At 46.8% G+C, this 15,498-nt stretch overlaps 2 protein-coding genes across 2 annotated transcripts; both read right to left on the bottom strand.

Moving 5' to 3' along the window:
* Positions 1–9: 9 nt before the first annotated feature.
* On the bottom strand, positions 10–1,803 carry MONOS_4739 (putative lysophosphatidylcholine acyltransferase / lyso-PAF acetyltransferase; the record flags this gene model as incomplete). The annotated part of the gene is made up of 1 exon (XM_067874834.1): positions 10–1,803. One exon carries the CDS (start codon positions 1,801–1,803, stop codon positions 259–261), a length of 1,545 nt encoding a protein of 514 aa, XP_067719266.1. The 3' UTR covers positions 10–258.
* Positions 1,804–2,575: 772 nt separating this feature from the next.
* MONOS_4738 (uncharacterized protein) lies at positions 2,576–15,460 on the bottom strand (the record flags this gene model as incomplete). The annotated part of the gene is made up of 2 exons (XM_067874833.1): positions 2,576–15,375; positions 15,434–15,460. 2 exons carry the CDS (start codon positions 15,458–15,460, stop codon positions 3,190–3,192), a joined length of 12,213 nt encoding a protein of 4,070 aa, XP_067719267.1. The 3' UTR covers positions 2,576–3,189.
* Between the last annotated feature and the right edge of the window lie 38 nt (positions 15,461–15,498).

The following is a 15,498-nucleotide window of genomic DNA, read 5'->3' on the forward strand; positions in this document are numbered from 1 at the left end:
AACATTCACTATATCAACATTTTCTGTTATATTTCTATCAAATAATAAAAAAAAAATTTCACCTTTTACAAAAAATTTGAAAAAATAAAAAAATACAAACATTCAAACAAAAAGATTGAATGATTAGCAAAAACAAAAATACTTGGTTTCAAAGAAAAGGTAAAAAAATTTCAAACTACGCTAATAAAATTAATAGAAAAAAATATTATATTGTAAAATTTATTTTCGTAATACAATATCATATCCACCGTTGCACATTCAAGAAGTTGTTGCAGCACACGGAGTCATTGTGATTGAGTATCTTGGAGATGGAGTTGAGCAGCAGGGGGAAAATGAAGAAGGAGAAATTTCCAAAGAAGAAATTGTATCATCGTTTGCTTCAGAAGAATCGAAACTGTCTGAATTTGGAGAAATCATTTCATTCTTTTCCTCAATTTCATCATTTTGCATTGCATCATTAACAGGCAGAGAAATCGATGAAATCAATTCAATTATCTTTTCTGCACTTAAGCTGAGAACGTTTTGATTATTTTCCAGAAGTCTCATCACTTCCTCCGATGGAAGCACAGCCGAAGAATAAAAATGAGCTACGTTGTAATCAAACGAATCAAATGGGCACGGCAGAATAAAGTAAAACAGTGAGGATAAAGATAAGTTTGAAGTTAAATCTGATTTGACTTTAGAAATCTTTGAATCAAGCTCCATTACTGTTGTAGAATCATTATCCAAGGAAAAATGATTTTCTGTATTCAAACATTCCGTGTTAGCAATTGAAATTCCTCCCTTTGACGCTTCCTGTTTAGTATTCTCCAAAAACTCCATCTCCTTTGAACGTATCCTACGCTTAATTTCAAAAAATTGTTGCAACTGAACTTCGCAAATCTCTTGTTGCGTTCTTGGTTCCAATTTTTTCCATTCACCTTTTCTTGTTTCCCTCAGTAGTTCATAGCTCTTTCTGTCTTTATAAGTGAATTGAGTCTGGGGATAGTAAGCAGAAGGCATAAAGTCAACTTCTTCAATAATGGAATCTCCCTTACAAATGCAATCTCTTTCAGTTTTAGCTCTTTTGTTGTAAAACTCTTCTTTTTTTTCTTTGAGGAAATGAACCATTTCTAATGAATGAGACATTGCATTTTTCACGTTTTGAGCAAAGAGACGAGGATGCAGCTGTTCAAATGACGATGGATGATATACAGGAAGAATAATCACTTCCAAGCGATTTGTAAAATTACACATCACAGACAAATAATGGAATGGCCAGCTTCGAACAGACCATTGAGTTGGATTTATTTTGTCTTTGTACCGAAGCACAATTGGTTGTATTGGAGATCCTGGCACAAAGGCTCCACTGTGAAAATAATTCAAGCATTGGCCATTGCTTGTTGCACCTTCAGGGAAAATCATGCACGGGGGATATTTGCCATCGTTTGATTCAAGCCGTTGTTGAAGTTTGGACAAAAATGATGAGCTATTTCCTGACGATTTTCTGTCAATCGCAATGCAATTAAACACTCTCGATAACGGCCCAAGGAAACAATTCTTTCCTACAAACTCTGCTATGGCAAATGACGGGCATAATTTCCATATTAAATAAAACATATCGAAGCAGCTGCTGTGATTTGCTATTACCAATTTTGTGTCTTTTTGAATCTTTCCGTGCTCTGAAATCCAGAAAAATCCATATAAATACAATATAAACCTTGCCCATGTCACTGCTACAATTTTACGAATTATTCGAATTATTTTTGGTTGTGGTTGGTCAGCAGGTCCAATGAAGAAAAAAAATATAGCATACAACAACATGATTATTAAAACGGAAATAACAGTCAGGATCAACCGAAAGGGAAATAAAAATACAAGTCCTATTATAAACTTTATCCATCCACAAAAAGAAAACTCATGAACTTCGAAAGAGTCAACAGTTTCTTGAAGATAAGGGAAAATTTTCTCTTGATAATCTTCGAAATTTTTGCATAATTTAGCTGAATTAAGTTCATCATTGCTCATAGAAAGAAAAAATTTGTTTCAATTCATAGAAAACGAACATTCTTTGATCAAGTTATCCAATGAAATTTTAAATGGCTCATTTGATCAATAAATAAGAATGAAAAATTTCATTATAACATCAAATATTGCAGAATAGATTAGCGCGACACGTTATGCGATTTTTTATTTGTCAATCACTTTTGAAATTAATAAATAAATAAATATTACAAAACAAAATATTATTAAAAAAGTATTAAAATGAAAAAAATTTTGGAACTCACAAAAAATCAAAATCGGTATTCTATAATCGATGAACTGTAAGTGACTGGCAGTCATTTGCAGCGATTAATAAAAAAGAAATTCCAAGTTTCTCACATTTCAAATTGAAATTTGATGAAACGTTTCGAAAATATTTCAGTTTAATCATTAGCTTTTATTCATGATTCTGAAAAAAAGTGCTTTAGAAATACTGTTTTGAATGACAAAAAATAAAATTTTGTCTTATTTTTTCCGACTTTGATGAAACTTTTTCGATTTTGAATAATATTTGTGAATTCATTAGGAAAAGAGCACATGTTCCAAGCCATGATCAATTTTCAAAGCTTATGTTCATTTTCAGAAACTGAAATAAAACGAAAACGGTTTGGCGGCAGATGAACAAACAACAAAACCATCATTCCACCAAATAAGATTCAGCCGTTTTCACATTAAAAATAAGTATATCTGATTTTATAAACACAAAAACATCAAAAATAATTGAGAGTCTATCTTTTGTGAAAAGCATCATTTCATTCTCAACAAGCCTTCATTTCACCATTATTGAGAGAAATTCCATTTTTTCTTTGTCACCTTCTGCTTAACTTTTTCTTCAGCTGCCAATCACCTTTTTAATTCAGGCACACATTTTTTCTCAACAACCACCAGTTTTCACACAGACATTTCCATTTTCGAGCAACAAAAGACGAGCCTGCCACTTGTTCAGCGACTTTTCAAAGGATTTTATTTCGTTTTGCAACAAATATATTCGTAAGAACAGGCTACCAAGAAATGAATGCAATGCTTTCGTAATCTCGCTGATTTCATCTTTTAATTCCTTTTTTTCTGTGTTCTCTTCTTTTGTTGTTCGAGAGTTGTTCATTTTTCTTTGTTCAAATTCATTCTCATTTTTTGTTTGGTCAATCTCCTTTTTCTTCACCCATTCTTTCAACGGAATGACAAATCTGTGCTGCTGATGCTGCTTCTCCCTCCACTTTCTCCATCGTTGCTGTCTTCGTCGTAGCTTATCGCATCCGACATCGTCATCATCAAGCAACCATTCGGCATGCACCCAAGGAACTCTCTCTTCACACATGTCAGACTCATCCTATTCTCGCGATCTGCAGACCAGCACAAATCCACCAAACGTGCCAGTTCCGATTCCTCAATTTTCGTCAATTCCGGTCGCTCCCTTTGGCATATCTTCTGCCCAGCCACCTCTGCCTCATACTCTCCAAACGGAACGTCCAGTGTCAGACACTCCCACAGCATCATCCCAATCGAAAACACAACCGTCTTCTTCGTCGCATGCTTCTTTTCTCCATTCAGCAATTCAGGTGCCTTCCACCTCAGACACTCTTTTTTGAAATCATCCTCATCCTCAAAAGCTGATGAGGGTAGAGAATATCTTTCATCACCATCATCACTGGTTGATGTCACAACTGTTGATGAAGATATCGAGGATGAGTCTGAATCTGAAGAAGAACAATCAGAATGCATTGCAACACAAATGACCATGTGTTCAGAGAACAGCACAATGAGCGGACTCAAATTGGCCAATGACTGAAGCTGGTTTTCCATTTCATCAAATGAATGGAGTGCTCCATTCGCCACCCAGAACAACACTTGAGCGGCTGTCATCTCCCTCTCCTTTAATGTGCCAATTGCCATCTCCTTTGTCATATTCAGCCCATGCAACAACATGAACAGCGAATCCCTCAAATCCACAATCAGCTTCTCATGAGGTGATGAACAGGCCATTGCATCCACCAGGTTTGACATCGACGAGGTGGTTGGGCACAGATCCTCCCCTCGAACAAATGTTGAATCTGAGTCAGTTGAACATGTTGATGAAATGGAAGGTGATGGAGTTCTCTTTCTTGTCTCTTCTTCTTCTTTCTCATCCACCTTCTCCAGCATCCATTGAGGGATCTTGTCTGAATCTCTTCCCAAGATGTATTCAGTTGATCCACTCTCAGATAGAAGATGTTCTGATGACTCTGAATGTTCCAGTGTCTTGTCATACACCCTCTTCTTGATCCTTTCCTCATTCTTCTTCTCTGTCTCCCTCTCTTCCCTTCCCCATTGCTCCTCCGGTGACATCTCCATTGTTACCATTTCGAATGCTTTTGGATCCTTCTTCACCGTGTCTTCGACAATCACTTCCAATTCTTCTGTTCTTCTCTTTTGCTTCCTCCATCGAATAATAAATGCAACTGCAACGATAAGAACTATCAGCAAAATCACAACAAGCACAATTACGATTATTGGCCATATTGATCTTTCCTTTTTTCCTCCTTCAACAATTCTTTCATCTTCAGTTGCCTTGGGATCGCTTCTGTTCTTCAGAATGAAAGAATCAGTGGCAGATGGAGTATCAAGATTGCCAAACAATACACACACCACCACTTCTGCTTCTGCTGGTGCAGAGCTTATCAAAGACGAGCTTATCTTTCCATGAACTTCCTCTTCAGAAACAAAATCTTCCTCTGCAAAGCTATAAGTCTCAATTGAGCTGACATTGTTCATTTCTGACACAACTCGGAATGCCAGATCACATGGAAGCAACAGCGCCCCAGCAAACCTGATCTCAATCTCCTCCCCCTGAACTTCCATCACAGCGGATTCCAGCCGAGGAATGAAAAACTCCGAAGCCCTCTCCAGCACAATCCCTTCCAGTGTGCACCCTTCATTCACAATCCACAGCGAAGTGTTTGGCATCAGCCCATCTCCTCCTCTCACACTCAAGATCCTCACCAGCCCTGATCCTGCACATCGTATGTTCCGCCTCACCGATGGATAGCCTTCCACCTTCGGGTCGTTGCTTGAAAACTCCCCTTTCTCAATCGTCACACTCCCTCCCACAACCCCCATTCCTCCCTCTGGTGCGTCTGCTATCACTGTGCCTCGGCACTCCACCACACTCTCCTTGCACTCCACCAGCGATCCATTCCACTTGCACATGCTTTCTTCCTCGTTGTTTTCCACCCCCAACTGAGCACAGTCCCCATTGCACCCCCTCATTACACACGATTCCACCAAAACTCTGCTGCAATCCCTGAACGAAAACAGTCTGTCTGAGCTCAACAGCTGATCAATCTCAAACGTGCAGTTTTCAAAAATCAATGGAAAATCTGTGCTCGCAAACGATATCAACCCTTGTGGTGAGCTCGCTGTCACATTGAACACCTTCACCCTCTCAAATGTCACATCTCCACTCGCTTCCTCCATCACAACTCCTCTGCACTTCACCTCGCTGATCGAGCTCGATGAAATAGTCGCCACATTCGCTCCGATCTCAATGATATTCCATCCAAAACTGATTTTCGTGATGCTGCACCTTTCCACTGAAACGTTCCCTCCAACAAGAACAAACAGAGATCCAAGCTCGATTTCCTCCCCATCTTCTCCTTCCCCAGAACCACAAAACAAACAGCTCTGCATTTTCACTGTTCCATTCACAACCCTCAGGAATGCCTGCTGACTCCCCTCCTGCCATCCCTCGAACACAAAGTCCAGATTGCTGACCGACACCTGCATGCATGTGGAAACAATCTGATCCGAAAACACACCTGCAGCAGCCAGAACACGCACAACCGAGCTCTCCATCCATCGCGATGACAGGCTCATCTGCTGCATCTCAACCTCGCTGTTGATCGCTGTCTCCCCATCAACAAACATCTGGCTCACAAAACGGTTCGTCAGATGCCCCAACCCATACTCAACCGTCTTGCACGGCTGCTCCGGCGCTCCACACTGTCTCTCGTTCCTCCCTCCCCTGCCCTCCAGCGAGGACACAACAATCGTGTCTGACTGATACACGCTGATGAAGTCCATCAGGTTCGTGAATGCTTTGTGCTCTGTCACATCAACCCCAAACATGCTCTTCTCCCTGCTCGTCACACGCTCCAGATCAAACACAAACTGACTCTCGTTGATCTGCGATTGAATGCTGAAGCAGCTCACAAACACATCGCACCCGACCGCTGCTTCATTCCCCATGAAGCTCATGTTCCCAAACAAAAACTGCAGATCCCCTGTCTCCTTGCTCGCCAAATACACCCCTCCGCCCTTCCCTTCCTCCAAGCTGCTGCAGCACCGCATCATCTCGCTGTTCAGGATCTGCATCTGCGACCCTGCTCCCATCATTATTCGCATCGCACCTCCCCTGCCAGACGCACTAGCCCGACACTCTGTGAACGTCGAGCTGTTCACACAAACACAAACAGAAAGGTCAGCACTTGTGCTGATGACACTCGAGCAATCGTCTGACTTGTGAACAGACAGGAACTGGCTCTTTTCCACCAGCACACTTCCTTCCTTTTTGCTCATCCCGTTGCTTCTACAGGAAGTCTGAATTTCACTTTCACTGACACTGATCAACGAGTCGATGGATTCATCGATCAGCGACACTCTCAGCTCTGAAAACACACACTGCGAAATATCATCAACCACAAACACACTCGCCCCAAGGCTTGACGAGGCAATGTTCAGTTTGTGCACAAACAGCGAGCCATTCACAGATCGAACAAACGAACATCCAGCAGCACTTTCATTTTCTTCGCTCCCTTTCCATTCACAGTTCTCGAGCGAAGCATTCCCTTTTTCTATCTCCATAACCACACTGGCCGTGCCATCAATCAGAGCGGTTGCCCTGAAGCATATGTTTGTGCAGTTCAGCTCATCACAAGCACACAGAAAAGAATCTCTTGTTGCTCCACTCTTCCTCCCAAAAACAAGTTCACTTCTCACTCCCTCAGCTTCATCATCCCCAGAACAGATCGAAAAGTGCGACAGCACATACTCATCGCTCACATGCGCACTCTGCCCCACAACCAATGTATGCTGCTCGCCTGACCCAGGAATGTGATTCATCCCTTCCCAAAACGTTCTGCACGGCTCCACTGCTCTTCCACACCTCTTCACATCATAGCCATCAGCACTCACATGAACCACATCGCTTTTGAAATCCTCCAAAAAGCACAGAAGATCAACCCCTGTGAACACCTTGTCCCTTCCCACAAACAAGTTTCCATCATCCTCCTCTTCCTCATCTGCTTCACCAAAAACCTCACAGTCAAATGTCGACTCCTTCACTGAGCTGTTCAAGTCGCCCCCCACCAAAAACATATTTCTTCCTGTGCGAGCATTGTTCCTCCCAAATTTCAGCGAAATAAACCGAAATGGCTCACTCGCCTCATCACTCGAGCAGTCGATGAACGCAAACCCACCAAAACCCTCGCTCAACGAACATTCACACCCAACAATGCTCGACGAGTTCACAATCACAAACCCTTCTTCGCTCTTTCTCTCAACAAATACCGCTCCTCCCTTCTTGCTCGTTCCTGCTTTCACATTCGTGATGTAGCACGACTGCATCGACACAGAAGAGTGCAGCTGCAGCGCTGCACACAAAACACTCATCGTGCTCATGCTGCACTCGCTCAGATGCACTTCTTTCCCCACAGACTTCACCAAACACGAATCTACTGATTCAGCTTCACAAAACACACACTTCTCATATCGCACACAACCAGACTGTAAATACATCAGCGCCTCCTGCTCCACGCTCAACAATGCAGAAACCTCAAAACCAATCAACGAAAACGTGATGTTGCCATCCATATCCAGCACTCCCTTTGCACTCATTCCATCTGCCTTCCCATTCGGTACAAACACCATCTTCACTCCCTTCTCATTCTCTCCTCCGCCTTTTTCTCCACTTCCAATCCACATCTCATTTCTCAACGAGAAGCACTCCCCAACCTCCACCTTGTCAGCAATCACCAGCCTTCGCGAGGGAGACTCGTCCAGATGTTGCAACCCCATCCCCAACGTGCCACACGGATGCATGCTCGTCCCACACCCGACAACATCCACCCCCTGTGCTCCCACAACCACACTTGCCGAGCAGTACTCCACAAGAAACAGCAAAAATTCCACACTCTCTCCAAAATTCTTCCTGTCTCTCCCTTCCATCTCAACCACCACCTCACCATTCTCGTCAAACACACTCACATTGAAATTGGATGCACTCACACTCTCGTTCAGATCGAAACACACAAAATAGATGTCTCTCCCCTCAAACGCCTCATTCTCTCCAAACACCACCTCCGAAAACAACACTCCTCCTTCCCTCTCTCCTTCCACCTCCACATAGATTCCCCCACCAAGCCTGCTTGCTGCATCCACTTTGCACCCTTCAATTGTTGCATTCGCAACTGTCACCATCCCTGCCTCCCCCATTTTTCCATGGACTGCCCCGCCATTCCCTTCCCTCAAAACACATGACCCAACTTTCGTTCCATTCCCAATCACAATCGACCCTCCTCCCTCCACATGAACGCTTCCTTCCCCACAGCACTCAACCCCACACACTTCACACCCTTCAAACCTGCAACTCGCTCCAACACCATCCACCACCACAATGCTCCCTCCTGCTGATACTCCCTCAATCCTCACCTTCCTCAACACTGCTTCTCCCTCCACCATCTCCACAATCCCTCCTCCTCCCACAAAACATATCTCCTCAAACTGGCTCTCCTCAATCCTCACCCTGCTCCCCAGTCCCTTCACAACCCATTTCCCGCACCCAACACCATTCTTTTTTCCGCTCACAAATCGGCATCTCACAGCATTGCACTGCCCAATTGCTCCACTCACCACACAATCCTCCTCGCTGCTTCCCTCGTTGTTCATCGGCAAAACAACACACAGCGAAGACAGTGTCAGCTGCGTTAGCATCGTCCCTTCTTTCATCACAAACTTCGCATCTCTCCCAACAACCAATCGCTGCTCTTCTTCGTTCCCTTCAACAGTCAACGACTCTCCTCCCCGCTCAATCACTCCTTCAACCGCTGTCTCTCCAAGCAGTCTGATGCTCGTTTGCCTTTCTCCCATCCTCGCCAGCCCGTTGTCAACTGTTGCACACGGAAGCTCCCGATACCCACACGACTCCACGGCACTCCCGCCCCCTTTCACAAACACAAACGCGGTCTGGCTCGGGAACAGATACTCCATCATCGTGTGCCCCTCGCTCTCCCCAAACTCCAGCTCCCGCACCCACAGCTGCTCTTCCTCTGTTTTGGTCGTGGCCGACCCGTTCCACAGGATAGGCACAATCACCAGCCGCGGCTGAGGACACACCATATACACATCCTTTCCTCGAAACGCTCCGTTCTCCTCAAACACATCCTCCTTCATCGAATACTCCACATCAACATCCCCCAGCGTCAGATGCACCCCACCCCCAAGTCCACTCCCCGAAGGAACTGTGCTCCGGTTCACCACATTCCGCTCAAACACAAACCTCCCCCTCGCACAAACCCTCACAATCACACTTCCTCCCTTCGAGCTGCTTGCATCACACCCGTTGTATTCAAATGTGCAGTTCTCCACCTTCGCTTCTTCGCCTTCTCCAACCACCCCATCCACAACCCCTCCATCACCAGCTTTCCGCTTCATCCTCCCAAATGTGCTGTTGCGCATCCGAATGCTCGCGCCTTCTTCAAAGCCAACCCCATTCCCTTCCCCTTCTGCACAATCACCCACCACACAGCTCTCCAGCTCCACATCCCCCCCTTTCCTCACCTTCACCAGACTTCCTGCATCTTCTCTCCTGACTCCCTCCATCTCAACCCCTTTCATCACACCTTCACACACCCCCTCCCCAAACTCAACAACCCCTGCCCCCACAAACACACACTCCCGAATCAAACACCCAAACATCTCCACTCGTCCTCCTTTCACAAACACAACCGAATACTCCACACTCTCGCTTTCACTCCCAAAACTGCATTCTTCCACCTTCAGAACACTGTTGCTGCACATGAACAGGCTGGTTGTCACTGACCCAATCAGCGTTGAAGGCAGCCCAAACGCCAAGTCCTCAAACGAGATCTCTGTTCTTGTTTCCACAAGTCCTTGCTGTGTGTTGCTCGCATCGCCCTTCACTTCGATCCCTGCTTCAGGCACCTCTCCACTGATGCACAGTGACTCCTTGCTCAGCTGCATCCCCTCCTCAAGCACATACACAGGCTCCAGCTTCAGTGTCCCAGTCCTCTCGCTGCCGCCAAACAACAACAATCCAGCATACGGAATCGTCGAACAGCGGAAATCAGAATACCCACATATCGTGTAATCCAGCCCTCCCATGCCCACATGCCCCACACTCGGCACACTCCGGAAGAATATCGCAAGCGGAATGCACACAGATGCCCCTGCCAAATCACCCCCTTCAACATCCCCCACATCCCCCTTTCCTTCCTCTTTCTCAAACTCAAATCCAATTGTCTCCTCCTTCACAATCGATTTCAGCCTCTTCCCTTCCACAAACACCCAATTCCCTCCAGCATCCGCCCTGCAGCTGGAGAAGCCCACATTCTTCATCCCAAACATCCCATCATCCTCAATCAGCCGAAGACACACCCCTCCTCCATATCCTCCCTCCACGCTCTCCTTCAACGCTTCACAGTTCTCAAACAGCGTGGGCACAGCTCCAGTCCCATTTCCTATCTCCAGCTTCCCTCCCCTCTCCACACACACATGTATCCCTCCTCCACTGCCTCCAACACTCTTGCCTCTCTTCAATCCCCCTCCTTCCACTTTCATCGCTCCTCCTGAATTGATCCTGCACAACATCGCAGATCCATTCCCATCTCTGCACCTGCTCCCTTCAAACTCGCTCCCTTCAATCACAACCTCCTTCATCCCTGAACAATACAGCACATTGAAGCTCTCTTCCCCCTCAGAAGAACACCTGAACGACGAATCCTTCACAAGCAGCGATGCTTGCTCCGACTGGACACAAACAACCCCTTTCACAGACGCTGTCCGCACATCGGCCACAATGCACGATTCCATCCGCACCACACAATCTCCACATGCTTCCACAAAATGCCCATCCCCAAAATGCACACCGCTCATATGCACTGTCTTCAGCACCACAATTCCTGAAACACACCTCACAATGGTGAACGAATGAACCGATTCAGCAGACTCTGAGACAAAATCGCATTGCTCAATTCCCATCTCCCCCAACCCTTCCTGCGAAATCAGAAAGGCATGCCTCCCCAAAGATCCTGGGAGTGCAAAACACATCAGCTTCATCACTGCCGCAAATGCGCTGCTCCCCTTCATCCTGATCACTCCCCCTTCCCCATCCTCTCCTCCATTCACATGCACTCCGCTTTTCTCAGAAGCCCCGCTCATCACATATCCCTGCCCATCCGACAGTTCAACCCTCTCGTTCAGCTCGAATCCCTCGCTGATCAGAATGCTCTTTTTCTTGCCCTGCTGCCTCCAGAACGAATGCTTCAGTGTGAGACACGGATACTCCTCAAATCCACAGCAGCTCACATCCACCCCTTCCGCCGAAGAGACAACGATCGTGCTTCCCACCGGATTTACCACATACACAAGCGGAATCGCATTTCTCTTGTCCTCCCCCTCGTATCCCATCATCGAATCTGTATCCTGCAGCGGAACTGCCAATGCAAACAGCATCGTCTCCTCACAAACACTTCGCGACAGGTTCGGAGACACCACAAACACATCCCGCCCGTATCTCGCACTGTTCGCTCCATCTGCTGGAAATGTGGGAGAAGACACCACAAACGATGCATCAGCATCCAGCAGCTCTATCAGCATCCCCCCTCCATATCCCACAAAAGACCCACTCTGTGCACTGCACTGCCTGAATGTGCACTTCAATATCTTCGCCATCCCTGATGCTCCTTGCACCCCCATGCTCGCACTCAGTCCTCCACCACCTTTGCCTTCTTCGCTGACTGAGCATCTCTCAAAAGTGCACCCTTCCACAACCACCACTCCTCCTGCCCCTTCCTCATTATCATCCTCATCATCCCCATTTCTCACACTCACACCTCCTCCACTTCCACACCCTCGACTGATCCCCTCAAATGTGCATCCACTCACATTCACATTCCTCACTCCCCCTGCCTCCACAATGCTCCCGCTGCTCAGCTCCACTCCGGTGAAAACACACCCTTCCAGCTCAATACTTCCGCCACTCGCTCCCTTCAACCCTCTGATCACAGAATACGAGTCAACCAACACCCCATCAACACTCAGGTGGAACAGCCTCAAAGAGCCTCCTGTCACATCTGCAAACGAGTTCTCCAGCTTGCCTGTGCTCGAAGCCAGCCCAATTCTGCAATACGACATGCTCGCTTCCCCGCCCTTGCACAGAATCCACCTCTTGAAGTGCCCGCTCCCTGAGCTCCCAAACGAAAAACGGATGTTGGTGAAACTCGCTTTCGCACTCGACACAACAACAACCGCCTCTTCAGCCAAGCTCCCCACTGGAGCAACCACAATGTTCGTATCCTCTGCAACACATTTCACATCCCACTCCTGCTCCTCCATCCCCACCGCCTCCCTCCATCTGAACCCCTCGTTCAGAATCACCTTCCGCTTCTTCCCCTCAAACAGCACACTCACAGCTCGCCTGATCGTCTCACACGGATATGCTGCTGTTCCACACCCGCTGAAGTCAAGCTCCCCTGCTCCCCCAACATACCCGCTCCCTCCAAATCCTGCCAAATACGCTTTCAGAGGAACTGCTTCTGCTCCACACCCCTCCTCAAACCCCATCAAATCCTCGTCTTCCATCCCTGTCACTTCAAACCTCACACTCGATCCTGTGATCACTCCAGACAGATTGTCCGCCTTCACAAACACATTCCTCCCTTTCCATGCTCCACACTCGGAAAAACTCACTCGATCCAGCACAAATCCACACCCACCCCCAACCAACCTCAGATACACTCCTCCTCCTTTCCCCTTTTTCGTTCCATCAGCAGAAACAGTGCAACTGCTGAATGCCACCCCCTCGCTCGCCCCAACCCTCACTTTCCCTGTCGAACTCAGTGTGAGTGCAATCGCCCCACCATCCCCGTCCAGGCACGTGCACTGACGCAGTGTCACATTATCCATCTCCACCTCCTCTCCCTCACCCACCTCTCTTTCCATCACACACCCACTCCCTCTCACACGCACAATCGACTGGAATGTGGCGTTCGCATTCCTGAATGCAGACAAAGCAGACAAACGCACAAGCGGAACATCAGACACACACAACGAGCTCAGCTGGCATCCCTCCACATGCAAACTTCCTTTCTCAACCTGGAACAACGACACTCCAAACGGATGGGACACTGTCGATGCTGAAGAAGTGATCTGCACCCTCACAAGTGACAGCATCCCCTCATCCTCTGTCACTCTCCCAACAATCGATCCCGCATCTGAATCGTATTCAACACTCACACTCTCAACACTCAGCTTCCCTGACGAAACCGAGAACAGGGCATGCCCACTTCCCACCTGCACCACAACAAACCGAGTGCCTCCTCCGCCTTCCTCACTCCCTCTGATCCTCACTGTTTTCACTCCTCCAGCAATCCCGTCTTGCGTGAATTCTGTGTGCTCCCCACCCTTCACACTCACAACACACCCTTCCATGCTCAACTCACTTTCCACTGCATATTTCACTGTCCTGCATCCTGCCCCATCACTCCACCCACACTCTTCCTTGTCCATCCCTTCTTCTCCTGCAACAATTCTCTTTGCAAACCCATACCGAAGCCACTCACTGTTCGCATGGCATGTGCTGTTGCAGTGTGCAAGCTGCTTGCCTCCCTTCGTCAGTGTCAACGACTCCACAAACGGAGATGTCGTCTTCATCCGACTTCCCTCATCATTCAAACACACATCGTGGCCGAATCCTGCCCGAGTTGCTGTGTTGTTGAAGAAAAGGCAGAAGAAAAATAGCTGTGGATTATCTTTTGTCAGTCCGTTCGAAGTGATCGATAATGCCCCTCCGGCATCCTCTCCCAAAATAGAACATCCTTCAAACAGGCAGTTTCGCATCCTAAAAAATGAAGAAATCTCGTTTAACATGGAAAAAGCGCCTGTCTTCTGTGATGAGCAATTGCGGCAAGAAAGATCGCTGAATTGAAACTTTTCACTTATTTCTCCATTCTGTTCGTCTGTGATGCAATTCGACAACGATGGAACCGGAACAGTGTAGAAAAGCGAACATCCTCCGATGGAGCTCGCATAGCACGAATTAAACGATATGGAAGAAAAGAAATAGCAGCCACCAATGCTGTTCATGAATAATGCCCCTCCATGTCCTCCACTAACTGCTCGACAGACATTGAACGACGAATTTGTAATTACCACAGAGCTTATGTTCTGGCACATGATTGCACCTCCACAGTATCCACAAGTGCAGTTCTGGAAGATGCTCCCAGAAACACTCAAACTGGCACTGCTGTTATGTTTCATAAATACACAACTCCCCGAATCTGTGGTTGTCCATTCACCTGATGATGTTGATTCTGTTCTTTGATTTTCAAAACGCTCTGATCGAATAGTTGTGTCAACTGCCAATATCCTCCGTGTTCCGTTCTCCAGCGAGCGTGTGCAACCAAAGTGGGTGTTGTTCCACAAGCTGAGTGACTGCCCATGCATCCCATCAACAATCCCGCCCGTGAACACATCACACACACTCCTGAAGTCGCTGCTTCCAATGGAAATGTCTTCCCTCCCTGACCCCTCGCTCCCAATCCCTTTCCCTGCTGCCACACTCATGTTCCTGAACACACATTCCCTGATCCCAACTGAACGAAATGCAGGCGAAGAGAAGAGCGGTCCTGACTCCAATACCATCTCTTCAATCCTCGAAAGTGATACCTCAAGCACCCCGTATCTGCCAATTCCATCATCGAAGAGCAAACTCGAAATCAGTTCAGGAAATGGCTGGCTTTTCTGTGAAGGAAATAGTGAAATGTTCTTCAACAAAATATCGCTCGATTTCACTTCAAACACTGCTGCAATGTCCGCTGCTGCACTGATGGTGCTGTCTCCAACAAGGACACGCGAGTTCTGCCAAATCCTCCACAGGCACTCCTGCCTCCTTCCTGTCTGAGCAAATCCCTCTGCCTTCACACTCGAGTTCTTCACACTGAACATCAGCTCCAGCCGAGTCCATTGACACCCAAGAAGTGGATCACACTGAAACGCACCCTCACTCAGACAGAGCAACGAGGTGAATCCAAGCAGAAATAGAAAGAGCAGCTCCATTTTTGAACTTTTGTTGTTGATCACAACCTTTATCACACATTTCATTTCACCCTTAATCGTCTCACATCACCCTCACAAATAATACCTTTCCTCCTTCATTTTGCCAAGGCATCTCACCGCAATAAGAAAAACACACCAGCACAAACACAA

Source organism: Monocercomonoides exilis (assembly GCF_001643675.1).
Source record: "Monocercomonoides exilis strain PA203 chromosome Unknown scaffold64-419423, whole genome shotgun sequence".
NCBI lineage: Eukaryota > Preaxostyla > Oxymonadida > Polymastigidae > Monocercomonoides > Monocercomonoides exilis.